This window comes from Trachypithecus francoisi, unplaced genomic scaffold, assembly GCF_009764315.1.
Source record: "Trachypithecus francoisi isolate TF-2019V2 unplaced genomic scaffold, Tfra_2.0 Lachesis_group5, whole genome shotgun sequence".
Lineage (NCBI taxonomy): Eukaryota > Metazoa > Chordata > Mammalia > Primates > Cercopithecidae > Trachypithecus > Trachypithecus francoisi.
In genome coordinates this window covers 94,521,345-94,535,832 of record NW_022681470.1, presented here as the reverse complement: position 1 = coordinate 94,535,832, position 14,488 = coordinate 94,521,345, and the positions used below count along the sequence as shown (strand labels likewise).

Sequence of the window (14,488 nt, the reverse complement as noted above, 5' to 3'; positions counted from 1 at the left end):
TTGACTGTCATCTCTGTTCCCACTCAGACGTCCTCCTCAGCGTTGGCCCTTCACTGGATTCATTCCAGAGTTCTTCCCTGGCCATGGCCCCCTCTCTGAGCCCCTCCTGTTCAGGCAGCTCTCCCTCCTGGCCACTGCCCCTGTTCTAACACGTCATCAAGACAGACCCTGGGCTGCCCCCAGGAGCCTTAGCCCCTCCTCTTCCCCAGTCATCTCAGACACTCTTACCAAAGACACCTCAATTCTCACTCCATCTTGTCCTCCTGACCTGCCCAGAAAAAGCCCTCCACCCGTGAATCCTATTCATGGCTACCACATGTGCCAGAGAAAATCACATAACCAAGCGCACTGGAGCAATCATTACAGGTTACGGCTTCCAGCATCATCTGGGCCTTTGACGCTACCTGGAAATCCCTTAACCTCCCCAGTCGGCTTCTTTGCACACTTGCCACTGTAGGTCTTTCAACCTCTACCACCCACTCCTTGAAATCTTTATTCCACTCCCAGCCGCCTGCTCTGCTCTCTCAGCAGGTGCTCTTGCCTCCTCCTCCCCAGAGAGAAGCAAGGCCACCAGGGTGGAGTGGGCTTAGCTGCTCAGGGGAAAGTATACTCTCCCCCTCTGCCTCTGCCAGCCTGCTCCTTTCTAAGGCAGGCCACCTGGTCCACCTGGCCCTGGAACCCAAACCTCCCTCCCCAACGCTCTTTTACACTGCCTAAATGCTTAAATCTTCCTGTCCTTAGATCTAGAAAACGCTTTTAGTGCTGACTCCCCTTCAAGCTACTTTCTTGCTCTGTGAAGCTAACTCTGTCTCTCTCTTCACCATCAAGCTTACATTTTTTCAAACTACAGCACTCATTAGATTAAAAGCATGATCAAACTCCTGGCAACAGTGATGCAGGAGCCACATACCATATTTCTGAGTCCTTTTATTATGTATGTATGTATGTATGTATGTATGTATGTATGTATGTATTTAGAGACGGAGTCTCTCTCTGTCACCCAGGCTGGAGTGCAGTGGCGCGATCTCGGCTCACTGCAACTTCCGCCTCCTGGGTTCAAGTGATTCTCCTGCCTCAGCCTCCCAAGTAGCTGGGATTACAGGCACCTGCCACCATGCCTAATTTTTTGTATTTTTAGTAGAGACAAGGTTTTACCATGTTGGCCAGGCTGGTCTCAAACTCCTGACCTCAAGTGATCCACCTGCCTCAGCCTCCCAAAGTGCTAGGATTATAGGCACGAGCCACCGCGCCCGGCCTTTCTGAGTCTTCTTTACCTGACAGCCCTCAACCCATCATGACAGATCCAGTTTTGGTCTTCCCGATGCCATGAAAAACATTCCCACAAGCCACTCCGGTGATTTCCTAACTGCCTGTCACCTGTCTTCACATGATCCTACTTGATTTCTTTTTTTTTTTTTTAATCTTCTCAGTTTTTGAGACTAGGTCTTGTACTATTGTCCAGGCTGGAGTACAATGGCACGATCTTGGCTCACTGCAGTCTCGGCCTCCCTGGCTCAGTGATCCCTCCCACCTTAGCCTCCTGAGTAGCTGGGACTAAAGATGTATGTCACCATGTCCAGCTAATTTTTATATTATTATTTATTTATTTATTTATTGAGACCAATCCTCCCTCTGTCGCCCACGCTAAAATGCAGTGGCACAGTCTTAGCTCAATGCAACTTCTGCCTCCCAGGTTCAAGCAATTCTCCTGCCTCAGCCTCCTGAGTAGCTGGGACTACAGGTGTGTGCCACCATGCCTGGCTAATTTTTGTAGTTTTAGTAGAGATGGGGTTTCACTATGTTAGCCAGGCTGGTGTCGAACTCCTGACTTTAAGTGATCCTCCCGCCTCAGCCTCCCAAAGTGCTGGGATTACAGGCGTGAGCCACCATGCCCTGCCAAGTTTTTGTATTTTTAGTAGAGATGGGATTTTGCCATGTTGCCCAGGCTGGTCTCAAACTCTTGGACTCAAGAGATCGGCCCACCTGGGCCTCCCAAATTGCTGAAATTACAGGTGTGAGCCACTGTGCCCATCCCCCCACTTGATTTCATAAGTTTGCCTCTCCTGCTTTCTTGAGCCTCTCCCCTCCCTGTCCCCTCCCACTCTCCTGCCATGCCCTCTGCCAGGATGATCTAGCTCATCCTCTCTCTTACAGGCTCTTGCTCAACAACCCCCCAAAAATGTACCTCCAGCCCGGAGCCCTGCCCTTTTCTAACTACCCCCCTGGGCATCTCCAGCTGGATGCCCTACAGACACCTCAAAGATCTCAAACTGGGCCAGTCGTCTTTTACCAGAACCTGTTTATCTTCGTGCCCTAACACCTGCCCAGGCCCAAGCATAGAAATCCCAGTCACACTCAGCACCTCAGTCCTGAGGCCATCACGAACTTCTCCTAGACTAAGACAAGCTCCTCTCTGACCTCCCTGCTCCTGCCCAACCTCCACTCTGCCTTCTTCGTTTATGGTCTTAAAAGACAAATATGAGCATATCACTTTCCAACCTCAGCTTTTCAAATGACAAGTTAAGGTTCTTGCCCCTCTCTTCCCACCTTGACTTCCAACCTCATCTCCCAGCATTCTCTGAGGTCTCTACCCAGTCACACCCATCCCTTGTGCTCTACCCTTCTGAATGCCTCACATTCTCCAAACCCACACAGGCCTCCCCTTGGAATGCTTTCCTCTACTTCTCAGCCTAACAAACCACCAAGTTGCACCCAAAATCCAGCCCATGGCCAGGCACCATGGCTCATGCCTATAATCCCATAATCCCAGCACTTTGGAAGGCCAAGGCGAGAGGATGGTTTGAGCTCAGGAGTTTGAGACCAGCCTGGGCAACATAGTGAGACCCCCATCTCTACAAAATAATAATAATAATAAAATAATAATAAGCCAGGCATGGTGGTGTGCCTGACGTCCCAGCTACCCAGGAGACTGAGGTGGGAGGATCACTTGAGCCCAGGAGGTTGAGGTTGCAGTAAACTGGGATTGCGCCACTGCATTCCAGCCTGGGTGACAGAGTGAGACCCTGTCTCAAAACAAAACAAAACAAAACAAAAATCCAGCTCATTTATCACCTCTTCTATGAAGCCTTCATTAATATGTCCCTTTTCCCAAATTGGCTGTTGTGTCCTCTGTGCTGTCCAGAGTGTACTTCGCTCCTTTATCAGGGTACTGTCCACCCTGTTATCTAATCGATGCCACTCTCCCCAAGGGCACGGTGAGCTCCTCCAGGGCCATGGTGCTAACACAGAGCAGCCGCTTGGCAAACCTCAGTTACTTCTCCTCCCCTCATGTCTCTCTCAAGCCCTGGCAAAGGTCCAGACACGCAGGAAGGCCTTTGTAAATGGAACAGAACCTGCTTAGGCCTCACAGTTCCCAGGTGCCAACTCCTGCTTCCTGCTTACCTGGACTCGGAAGTGGACTCCATTGAGAGGCTCCTGCCGAGTATTCTTGGAGCTGTTGCTGCAGTAACCATGCCTGCTCAGGGTCCTTCCGTTGAGCTGCAGCCAGCCATAGCTGAGGGCCCTCCTCATCGCTGGAGTCCCTGGAGAAGACTCTCATCTCAGTGGCCCGCAGACATCCTGGGGGAAGGGTGGCTACTTCCACTGCCCCTACAGACTCCAGCCACCCCATGTCACTGAAAGACTCACAGCTCCAGGTCTAGGTCGCCCTGGTAGGAGAGGGGAGATGCACACACAGAGCAGGTATTGTCCAGGAGGCGGAAGCAAGTGAGGCAGTAGCGACCTGGCGGAGGCCAGGGGAAATGGAGGTGAACCCGAGCTCACCCACCCACCCTCTGTGCTTCCTGGCTGCCAGCCCCTGCCTCCCCTCACACCCCTGGAGGAACCATCCTTGTCAAGGGGTGCACACTAGGGAACTGCTGCAATGCCACTTGCACATAAATCCTATTCATAAATACCTGGGAGAATAAAGGCAAGCATGGAGAAAATGAGCTACCTGAGGGCTCTGTGTAAACGAGAACATGCATAGTAATGAAGGGAGGGGCACAAAAGGTGAGGTACAAGAGAAGTCCATCAAGGAAGGACCACAGTGGATTGTCATATGCAAGTGGGGTAAGTCTGAGCAGGGAGAGGCACACGCCCCAGGGGGTCTCACCTTGGCAGCCCGGGGTACTGCAGGACACAAGGTTCTCCATGTCTCCCTCATCCTGGGGCTGCCCACAGCCCAGGCAGTAGGCCTGATGCAGCCAAAAGGGGCTGACAAATGGACCTAGGCAAGGGCACCTGAGAAAGGGGTCACAGACACTAAGTAGGCCAGACCAGCCAGCTTAAGCCTCCCCACTCCAGCACCAACCTCCAAATGGCAGGGAGGACTTCCTGACTTCCTGCAGTACATCCTCCATCCCTCTGACTTCAGCAGCAACCTCTCCATGTCTCTGCCTTCCTTCCTCCCTTCACTCCTCACCCCTAAGAATTCCCATCTCTCACGGCGTTAAGGGCATGCAATGGGCATCCTCTTCAACCAAATCTCTTGACACTTAGAGAGGACAGAAATCCATTCTGACTCCTGGCTCTTTTTCTTTCCCCTCTTGCCCCACCCCTATAGGAAAGACAGTGGCCTCACCGACTGGCCAGCTCTAGGAAGGCACTTCTGTGGCCCTGGTCAGCTGCCCGCCGCCTCACTGACCGGTGCAGGGCAGCCAACAGATTGGTTCGGCGGCTCAGAAGTATGTTGTACAGGTAGGAGATCCTCTCCTGGTGCGGGGAGATCAGGGATGGGGTCCCACTTGACCCTGTTTTGTCTGCCTGGAATGCCCTCTGAGCCCATCTCCACTCCCTACCTTTTCCTTCTGTCCAACTCCTATGAATCCCTCTAAGTTTGGCTCAAATGCCCTTTCCTCTGGGAAGTCTTCTGGACTTGCCCAGGTGGAGTTACCACTCTCTCCTCTGGTTTTCCATAACACTTTTATTCATTCCTAAATAAAAGTGCTTTTTAAATTACAATGTCTTATTAAAAGCTTGTCTGGCCGGGTACAGTGGCTCACGCCTGTAATCCCAGCACTTTGGGAGGCCGAGGTGGGCGGATCACCTGAGGTCGGGAGTTCAAGACCAGCCTGACCAACATGGAGAAATGCTATCTCTACTAAAAATACAAAATTAGCTGGGATGGTGGCACATGTCTCCACCAGTTACTCGGGAGGCTGAGGCAAGAGAATCACTTGAACCCGGGAGGTGGAGGGTGCGGTGAGCTGAGATCACGCCATTGCACTCCAGCCTGGGCAATAAGAGCGAAACTCCGTCTCAAAAAAAAAAAAAAAAAAAAGGAAAGAAAAAAAAGCTTGTCTGGCCTGCCTCGAGTCTGTGAGCTCCAGACTGTGTCTGGTTCATCTTGGCATCCTTGGAGACCAGCATAGAGATAGGGGAATATAGTAGATGCTCAGTAAATGATTAGTAAATGAGTAAACCAATGGTGAGGGTTTTTTGTTTGTTTGTTTTGTTTTGTTTTTTGAGATGGAGTCTTGTTCTATGGCCAGACTGGAGTGCAGTGGCGCAATCTCTGCTCACTGCAACCTCCACCTTCCGGGTTCAAGTGATTCTCCTGCCTCAGCCTCCCGAGTAGCTGGGACAACAGGCACGCGCCACCACGCCCAGCTAATTTTTGTACTTTTAGTAGAGACAGGGTTTCACCATGTTGGCCAGGATGGTCTCGATCTCTTGACCTTGTGATCTGCCCTCCTCAGCCTCCTAAAGTGCTGGGATTACAGGCGTGAGCCACTGCGCCTGGCCCCAATGGTGAGTTTTTAATTATACCTCAACATGCCAACACTGCCCCCACTATGGTTTTTGTTTTGTTTTGTTGAGACAGGGTCTCACTCCATTGCCAGGCTGGAGTGCAGTGGTGCAATCATAGCTCACTACAGCCTTGAACTCCTGGGCTCAAGCGATCCTCCCTAGTAGCTGGGACTATAGGCACACATCACCATGCCTGGCGGTTTTTTTTCCTTTTCTTTTTTTTTTTCTAGAGACAGAGGCTCACTTTGTTGCCCAAACGGTCTCTAACTCCTTGCCTCAAGCAGTCCTCCTGCCTCGGCCTTCCAAAGTGCTGGGATTACGGGTGTGAGCCATGGCACCAGCTCCACTCTCCAACTCTCCCCCATCTCTCATTCCCCACCCCCCCAACGCCCCTGTGATTATAACAAAACTTTGGAGGTAAATGCTGTCTCAGGAAGCCCCACTCCAGAGGCACCATTTCTCCCAGCCCCATCTTGGGTCCAGAAGTCTGCAGTAGGCCGGGCGCGGTGGCTCAAGCCTGTAATCCCAGCACTTTGGGAGGCCGAGACGGGCGGATCACGAGGTCAGGAGATCGAGACCATCCTGGCTAACACTGTGAAACCCCGTCTCTAGTAAAAAAAAAAAAATACAAAAAACTAGCCGGGCGAGGTGGCGGGCGCCTGTAGTCCCAGCTACTCCAGAGGCTGAGGCAGGAGAATGGCGTAAACCCGGGAGGCGGAGCTTGCAGTGAGCTGAGATCCAGCCACTGCACTCCAGCCTGGGCAACAGAGCGAGACTCCGTCTCAAAAAAAAAAAAAAAAAAAAAAAAAGTCTGCAGTCCAGGTCATTTGCTTTGGAGTTCAACCAGAGGAGAGAGGGCTGGGGCTGCTGAAGGAATTCAGTTCCCAAAGCCAAAACAGCCAGCCACTAGCTAAGCCCCTGGGGAGGGGGCAGGGCCTAGCTCCCAGCCCTGGACCCCTCACCTGCTCCCGGGATGGGTAGTAGGAGGCACAGATGACTCGCCGCAGCCGGCTGACATAGCTGCCAAACAGGGTGACGAAGAAGCATAGGCCATACATGACGCCTGGGAGCACAGCAGCCAGTCAGCCTCACCAGCAGGCACAGGTGCCAGCCCACCCCTGATGCCCCCCAAACCCTCAGCAGTCTGCACCCCTCATTTCTCGCATGGTGTCCACTCCCCCAGGGCCCTCAGGGTGTGGTTGATACCAATGACTATGTAGCCAGTGCTGTCCGGCTCCGAGGGACGAAGGAGACAACGCCGGGACAAAATACTGATGTTGCCTTGCTGCAGGACATCAAATGCTGACACCAGGTCACGATAAATATTCCCAGCATAGCCAGTCCCTTCCACAGTTATAGACACCAACACAGGACCTGGCACAAAGACACTGTGTGAGTGACACTCATGGCAGTTGCTAAGCAGAAAAGCCCACACCTTCTGGAATGAGGAAAGTGGAGCAGCGCAGGTCATAGGATGACTCAGACCCTCGGCTGGGGGCCTCTGATGCCTCAGGCACCCTCATGGTGCCCTGGGGCCTGACCTCAGTTCTGGCTCCTAGGACTGGCCCCATGGTCCAGCTGGGTGGTACTGGTGTCTGGTCTTCCTATCCAAGCCACCACATCTAAAATGACCTTAATGGTCAGTGAGTCCACCCCGCTGTCCTCCATGACCACCCAGAAGCATTTATTTATTTATTTATTTTCATTTTTTGAGACAGGGTTTCACTTTGTCACCCAGGCTGGAGTGCAGTGGTGCGATCTTGGCTCACTGTAGCCTCAACCTCCCAGGTTCGAGTGATTCTCCTGCCTCAGCCTCCCAAGTAGCTGGGACTATAGGCACGTGCCACCACGCCCGGCTAATTTTTTGTTTTTGTAGAGAGACAGGGTTTCACCATGCTGACCAGGCTGGTCTCAAACTCCTGAGCTCAAGCAATCTGCCTGCCTTAGCCTCCCAAAGTGCCAGGATTACAGGTGTGAGCCACCACGTCAGGCCCCCAGAAACATTTATTGACTGAGCACTGACTGTGTAGCAGACACTTAACCAAGTGCTTTATTGTTTGGTTTGGGGTTTTTGTTTTTGTTTTTTGGGAGCTTTTTACTTTTTTTTTTTTTTAACTTGGCTGGAGTCCAGTGGCGCTATCTCCGCTCACTGCAAGCTCCGCCTACCGGGTTTATGCCATTCTCCTGCCTCAGCCTCCCAAGTAGCTGGGACTACAGGCGCCGCCACCTCGCCTGGCTAGTTTTTCTTTTGTATTTTTTAGTAGAGACGGGGTTTCACCATGTTAGCCAGGATGGTCTCAATCTCCTGACCTCATGATCCGCCCATCTTGGCCTCCCAAAGTGCTGGGATTACAGGCTTGAGCCACCGCACCCGGCCTTTTTTTTTTTTTTTTTGAGACAGGGTATCATTCTGTAACCCAGGCTGGAGTGCAGTGGCGTGATCTCGGCTCACTGCAGCCTCTGCCTCCTGGGTTCAGGTGATTCTCCAGCCTCAGCCTCCCGAGTAGCTGGGATTATAGGCGCCCACCACCACGCCTGGCTCAATTTTTTGTATTTTTAGTAGAGACAAGGTTTCATCATGTTGGCCATGCTGGTCTTGAACTCCTGACTTTAGGCGATCTGTCTTCCTCAGCCTCCCAAAGTGCTAGGATTACAGGCATGAGCCACTGCAGCTGGCTCACGTTCTCAATTAATGGTTTACCAGACACTTGACACACATAATTTATTTTATTTTTTTCTTCTTCTTTTTTTTTAGACTTAGTTTCACTCTTGTTGCTAGGCAAGTTGCTTAACCTCTTCAGCTTCAGTTTCCTCTTTTGTTGTGCTAGGATTACAGGCATGAGGCACCCACCTGGCCCCAACACACATAATCTAATTTACTCCTTACAGTGACCCAGAGAGGTTGCTACCATTATTATTCCACTGTTCAGATGAGGAAACTGGGCTAGCACAGTTGCTCATGTCTGTAATCCCAACACTTTGGAAGGCTGAGGTGGGTGGATCACCTGAGGTCAGGAGTTTGAGACCAGCCTGAGCAATATGGTGAAACCCCGTCTCGACTAAAAATACAACTGGACATGGTGGCATGTGACTGTAGTCCCGGCTACTTGGGAGGCTGAGACAGGAGAATTGCTTGAACCTGGGAGGCAGAGGTTGAAGTGAGCCAAGATTGCACCACTGCACTCCAGCCTGGGTGACAGAGTGAGTGAGACTCCATCTCAAAAAAAAAAAATGCCGAGCATGGTGGCTCACACCTGTAATCTCAGCACTTTGGGAGGCCAAGGCAGGCAGATCATGAGGTCAAGAGATCGACACCATCCTGGCCAATATGGTGAAACCCCATCTCTACTAAAAATACAACACTAAGCTGGGCGTGGTGGCATGTGCCTGTAGTCCCAGCTACTCACAAGGCTGAGGCAGGAGAATCGCTTAAACCTGGGAGTCGGAGGTTGCATTGAGCCAAGATGGCGCCACTGCACTCCAGCCTGGTGACAGAATGAGATTCTGTCTTAAAAAAAAAAAAGAGGAAACTGCAGCTGAAGAGGTTAAGCAACTTGCCTACTAATAAAGTCACCGCCTAATAAAGGACAGAGCTGGGATTTGAACCCTGGCCAATCTGACTCTAGAGCTTGCATTTTAAACTACTCTGTATGCTATAACCTTGACCTAGACACAGGTGTTACTAGGCAGAGGATACAGTTGAAAGAGTGGCCCACTTGGGGGCTGCTGAGTAACAGTGACATGGGGACATTCAGGCAGTCACGAGGACTGAGGACAGGAAGAGGAGAAGGCTTGGGAGCAGGCAGGGAGATGCAGGAGCAGGTCGAGGGGGCTGCGGTGGGTGAGTGGGAGGAGGCTGTCGTGTAGGCACTCACTGCGGGCCACAATCTCCCCCTGCAGCTGGTGCCGGGCCAGGTCAAGCACCCAGAAGACAGCATAGTCTAGGAAGACTAGGAACAGCACAAGGAGGAGGTGTCGGATAAGGTTGAAGGTCTCCAGAATGTAAAAAAACTTCTCCCATTGGGACAAGAAGATGGAGCCTGAGCAGGAGTGGGATGGTCAGGAGGATGCTCCCCAGTTCTCCCATCCACCAGACCCCAGTTCTTGGAGAGGCCTCCTGCCCCGATCAGGCTTGGGCCTGTCTGCTCATCGGGAATATGGAAAAGAAAAGCTGTGAGGACTCCGGCAAGGATGGAAAACAGTCTTCAGGGGAGGGGGCTCCGTGGCTAGAGGGGAGGGGCCTGCCTATCATCTCCACCTGGCCCTGTGGCCCATTCCAGTCTCAGGAGCCCTCCCTCCTAGGGCATCCCTCATCCCCTTACCTGTCTCCCCACCTCACAGGCAGTCCTCCCCCTCCATATTAGCCCTTCCTGCCCACCTGGGGAAGCCCTCCCAACTTGACTTCCCTCGCTCTGTGTCCATCCCCTGATGTCCTGATGTCCAGGGTGCTCCCAGAAGCACCATCTGCCTCTCCTGTCTCTGGCTACTTTCTCCAAGGGTGTCTATGTTCTCCTTTCAGACTGCGGGCTCACCAAGGACTAGGCAGTGTCTTCCCTCAGCCTGAAAGTTCCTTAAGCTCTGGGTCTCCTCCTTCTGGCCCTGCCCCAAGCCCATCCTGAGCCCTGCCTGTGCAGGGGCTTAGGAGCAGGGCAGCGGGGCGGGGGGAAGCCCTGGCCTCCCTGAGCTGGGCTCTCCCTGTCCTCAGGGTCCTCACCCGGTGGGATGTAGCGCCTGGCCTCGTGAGCACTGAGCGGAAGCACTGTGGGCAGCCCTGCGGTGGAGCGCACAGCCTCCATGCGCAGGAATTGGCTGGTGATGTAGATATTGTCATAATGGTCCCAGTTCAGGTAACAGTACCGGTAAAATAGGGCTCTGGCAAGGGGAGGTAGAGCACATATGAGGCCCCTTACCACCCCGGGCCAGACCCCACAGGGCATCTCCCCTTCAACCCCACTTCAGCCTCCCTGGATGCTGGGGCAGCATGGGGATGAGCTGCTCCCTGCAGCCCTGGCCCTGCACACCCCGCCCCGTGCCGCCTGGTAGCGCCTCACTGGAGGTAGAGAAGCACAAGCAGCAGAGGTGTGGTGAACCCCATCAGAGCCAGGGCCTCTCGGACACGGTGCAGCTTCATGCTGACAGCCTCGTGGAGGTCCATGGCTACCTGGGACAGGCTCCGAGAGGCACTGAGATCCACGGAGAAGTGGTGGGTGGCTGTCATGTTGAACTCAAACTCCTGACGCACCCGGTTGAGCAACTGAATGACAGCTGGGGCCAGAAGGTTCAGGAGAGACGTGGGCAAGGAGAGTTAGGAGAGGGTGGAGCTGGCCCTAGGGAAGGGCCTGGCACAACCTAGGGGGTGCAGCTCACAGACCAGCTGGGAACCCCCAGTGTTTGGGTCAAGGTGGACTGAGGAGGGGACAAAGCCTCCACATATGGCCATGGCCACCACATGCTCAGCACCCAGCATGACAGAGGGCATGCAACAGATGCCCCTAAGGAATGATTTTGATGACTTGAGTGTAGACCTGAGTGTGGACAGGAGGCCCTGGTTCTGTTCCTAGCTCCTGCTCTCACAGCAGGCTGTGGTGAGGCACTGGCCCTTCGCTGGACCTCAGTCTCCTGATCTGTATTTGTACAGCATGGATATGGGCCTGGGTGATCTCTTGAGCCCCTTTCTTTCTCTTACATTCTCCTTTATGGGCTGGGAGCACTGGGGGCTGGCCATGGCCACACTGGGATGAGGGAAGGAGACCACTAGGGAGCACCATGTGTGGCAGGAGGGGGTCACTCACGGGTGCCGATGGTCTGGCGCAAGAAGGGCTGAATGTACTTAGGGATGACGCAGAACACCTGGACCACTGATGGGCAGAGTCTGCTGAGTGTCCGAAGGAGGAGCACAGCCAGGCCTGCCCCCCACCTCTGGAGACCTCTTCTCACAGGGCCTCTTTTCGATTTTCCTATTGGCCTCCACATTTGCTCAAAACCTTGTAGCACGTCCCTGTCACCCCTCTCTCCCAACACCAGTGCCTCCCTACTGCCCGCCCCCACCCCCAATACTGGTCCCACCAAGCTTATTCCTCTCTATTGCCCCCAGTGGTCCTCCTGGGCCTGTCCCCCCAACTGACCCCCACACTTCCACCCTGCCCCACCACACATAGGCTCCTCCCTGCTGGCGTGCCCTGGTTTTCTCACGGCTGGCAAGTCCACAGAGCGCCAGTTTGAAGGGCATGAGCACGTAACACAGATGGTAGGCTTGTGGTATGACCATCATGCAGCTGTCCTTGGCATCATCAAAAACCCGTGCACACTTCAGGTAAGGGTTGCCCAGTTCCGAGTTGCACACATCCCCGATGTGCAGGAGCCACTGCCATACATTCCGGAGAGCCCTGGCTGGGGACAGTTGCAGGGTTGGCACCCAGGGCTGGAATCCTACAGCCTCTTCTCAGAGGTTTGGCACCCAGGGCTGGAGAGGCCTGTGGTCAGGGACCTGGCTGTGCTGTGTCCAGTGAGCACTAGCCAGCACCCAGGAGGGGCCTGAAAAGCCCTGAACAGGGATACAGGTGAGGAGACTGAAATTTTTTTTTTTTAGATGGAGTTTCGCTCTTGTTGCCCAGGCTAGAATGCAATGGAGTGATCTTGGCTCGTTGTAACCTCCACCTCCTGGTTGTAAGTGATTCTCCCACCTCAGACTCCCTAATAGCTAGGATTATAGGCATATGTCACCACATCTGGCTAATTTTTGTATTTTTAGTAGAGATGAGGTTTTGACATGTTGGCTAGGCTGGTCTCAAACTCCTGACCTCAGGTGATCCACCTGCCTCAGCCTCCTAAAGTGCTGGGATTATAGGCGTGAGCCACCTCACTAAGCCTTTTTTTTTTTTTTGAGACAGAGTCTCACTCTGTCGCCCAGGCTGGAGTACAGTGGCACAATCTCAGCTCACTGCAACCTCTGCCTCCCGGGCTCAAGCGATTCTCCTACCTCAGCCTCTCGAGTAGCTGGGACTACAGGTGCCTGCCACCATGCCTGGCTAATTTTTTGTATTTTTTGTAGAGATGGGGTGTCACCATGTTAGCCAGGATGGTCTCGATCTCCTGACCTTCTGATCTGTCTGCCTCAGCCTCCCAAAGTGCTGGGATTACAGGCGTGAACCACCACACCCGGTCCCCCCTTTTTTTTCTTTAGAGATGGAGTCTCACTCTGTTGCCCAGGCTGGATTGGGGTGCAGTGGCACGATCATAGCTCACTGCAGCCTCAAACCCCTGGGTTCAAGAGATCCTTCCACTACAGCCTCCCCAGTAGCTGGGACTACAGACATGCGCCATTACATCTGACTAGTTTTATTTTTTATTTTTTTATAGAGATGGGGTCTTGCCATGTTGCCAAGGCTGGTCTCAAACTCCTGGGCTCAAGCAATCCTCCCACCTCAGCCTCCCAAAGTGCTGGGATTACAGGCGTGAGCCACCACACCTGGCCAAGACTGGGTGCATTTTGAGTCCCCAGGGGTAGACATGCTAATGTGCTTACCTACGTGTTTCACACCATCCATGATTGACCGAAAGAACTTGCGGACCCGGTCAGCCACCTCTTTGGTCTTTTGGGCAATAGCTTTAATCTTGTTCAGGGCACCTGATGGGTGAGGGACAGAGGCACTGTGGAGTCTCCTCCTTTAGGGGCTGGTTCTCAACATTGCCCCTTAAGCAGGGAGTGAAGAGGAAGCCACCATACCAGAGGCGGGGAGCCTGGATTCTGGGGCCTAGGAGATAGTTAATCTGGGAGTGGGGGAGGCCAGAGAGCAAGGAGAGAGGGTTTAACTGTGCCCAGAGAGTCCCTTCCAGGCCCAGATGCTCTGCAATTAGCACCAGCAGAGAAGAAGGCCAAAGGACTATAGAACATGCAGGATGAGCGGGGCAAGGAGGACCTGTGGGAGACAGTGGTGGAGGTGGGGGACTTACTGACAAGGGGCTGCTTGGCCCGCTGTAGCACTTCGGCGGTCTGGTTCAGGGCCAGCTCTGCCCCACAGGCTACAGCCTCGCTAGCCCGGGTGAAGTTGCGTAGAGTGTTGGCACAAGGACCTTGAAGCACCAACCCAAAGGCAGCCACCAACAGTAGTGTCCGGCCCTGCCCTGCGGGCGACAGCTCCGTTAGAACCAAGAACCCAGCCCCAAACACGGCAGCAAGTCCCTTCAGAATATTTCACTTAAGCCTTCAGAATATTTCCCTGAACCCCTGCCTCTCCCATAGCATCTCTCTTGCCCCAGCACCAGCTCCAGGACCTGCCCCCTATCCCTGGGTGCCAAGCTCACTGGAGAAGGCCTGAGGCAGCAGCAGGAGGACAGTGGCTCGGACCTGGCGGGAGAATCCCATGCCCAGGCTAAGGAAGGCGGCCAAAGTGAGGGTGCCCACCAGGCAGCCCCAGGGGCTGTGCCCTTCCACCAGTAGCTCCAGAAGCCCGTAGGCCGTGGCCAAAGACAAGCCCAGGGTAAAGCCTCCCACGCTGCGAACCACAGCTCTCGCCATGCTAGGCTCCTCTCCCCTCAAGGGGTGCACAACATCCTTCATGACTTTGGGCATCGCTGCTAAGGCCAAATGTCTGCCTGTCTCCAGGAGATGCCCGCTGACTTCCGTGCTCCTGGAATTTCTCACCGTATTCTAAGGTTCCAAGGGCTTTCACTGCATGTGTCTTGGAATCCCTGACCCAGTTCCGAGGACTGGAGAGGGGACAGGTAGGTCTCTAAT

The 14,488-nt window shown here is 53.6% G+C and overlaps 1 protein-coding gene across 1 annotated transcript in view; it reads right to left on the bottom strand.

Moving 5' to 3' along the window:
* The window catches only part of DCST2 (DC-STAMP domain containing 2), a 15,430-nt gene extending 942 nt beyond the window's left edge, over positions 1-14,488 (bottom strand). Inside the window, 15 exon segments of the mRNA XM_033197255.1 lie at positions 3,403-3,445; positions 3,448-3,542; positions 3,649-3,742; positions 4,115-4,242; positions 4,583-4,713; positions 6,714-6,814; positions 6,958-7,125; positions 9,627-9,791; positions 10,466-10,623; positions 10,803-11,016; positions 11,544-11,609; positions 11,944-12,141; positions 13,277-13,378; positions 13,705-13,875; positions 14,056-14,488. Coding sequence (XP_033053146.1) covers positions 3,403-3,445; positions 3,448-3,542; positions 3,649-3,742; positions 4,115-4,242; positions 4,583-4,713; positions 6,714-6,814; positions 6,958-7,125; positions 9,627-9,791; positions 10,466-10,623; positions 10,803-11,016; positions 11,544-11,609; positions 11,944-12,141; positions 13,277-13,378; positions 13,705-13,875; positions 14,056-14,323 — 2,102 coding nt within the window. The 5' untranslated portion in view covers positions 14,324-14,488.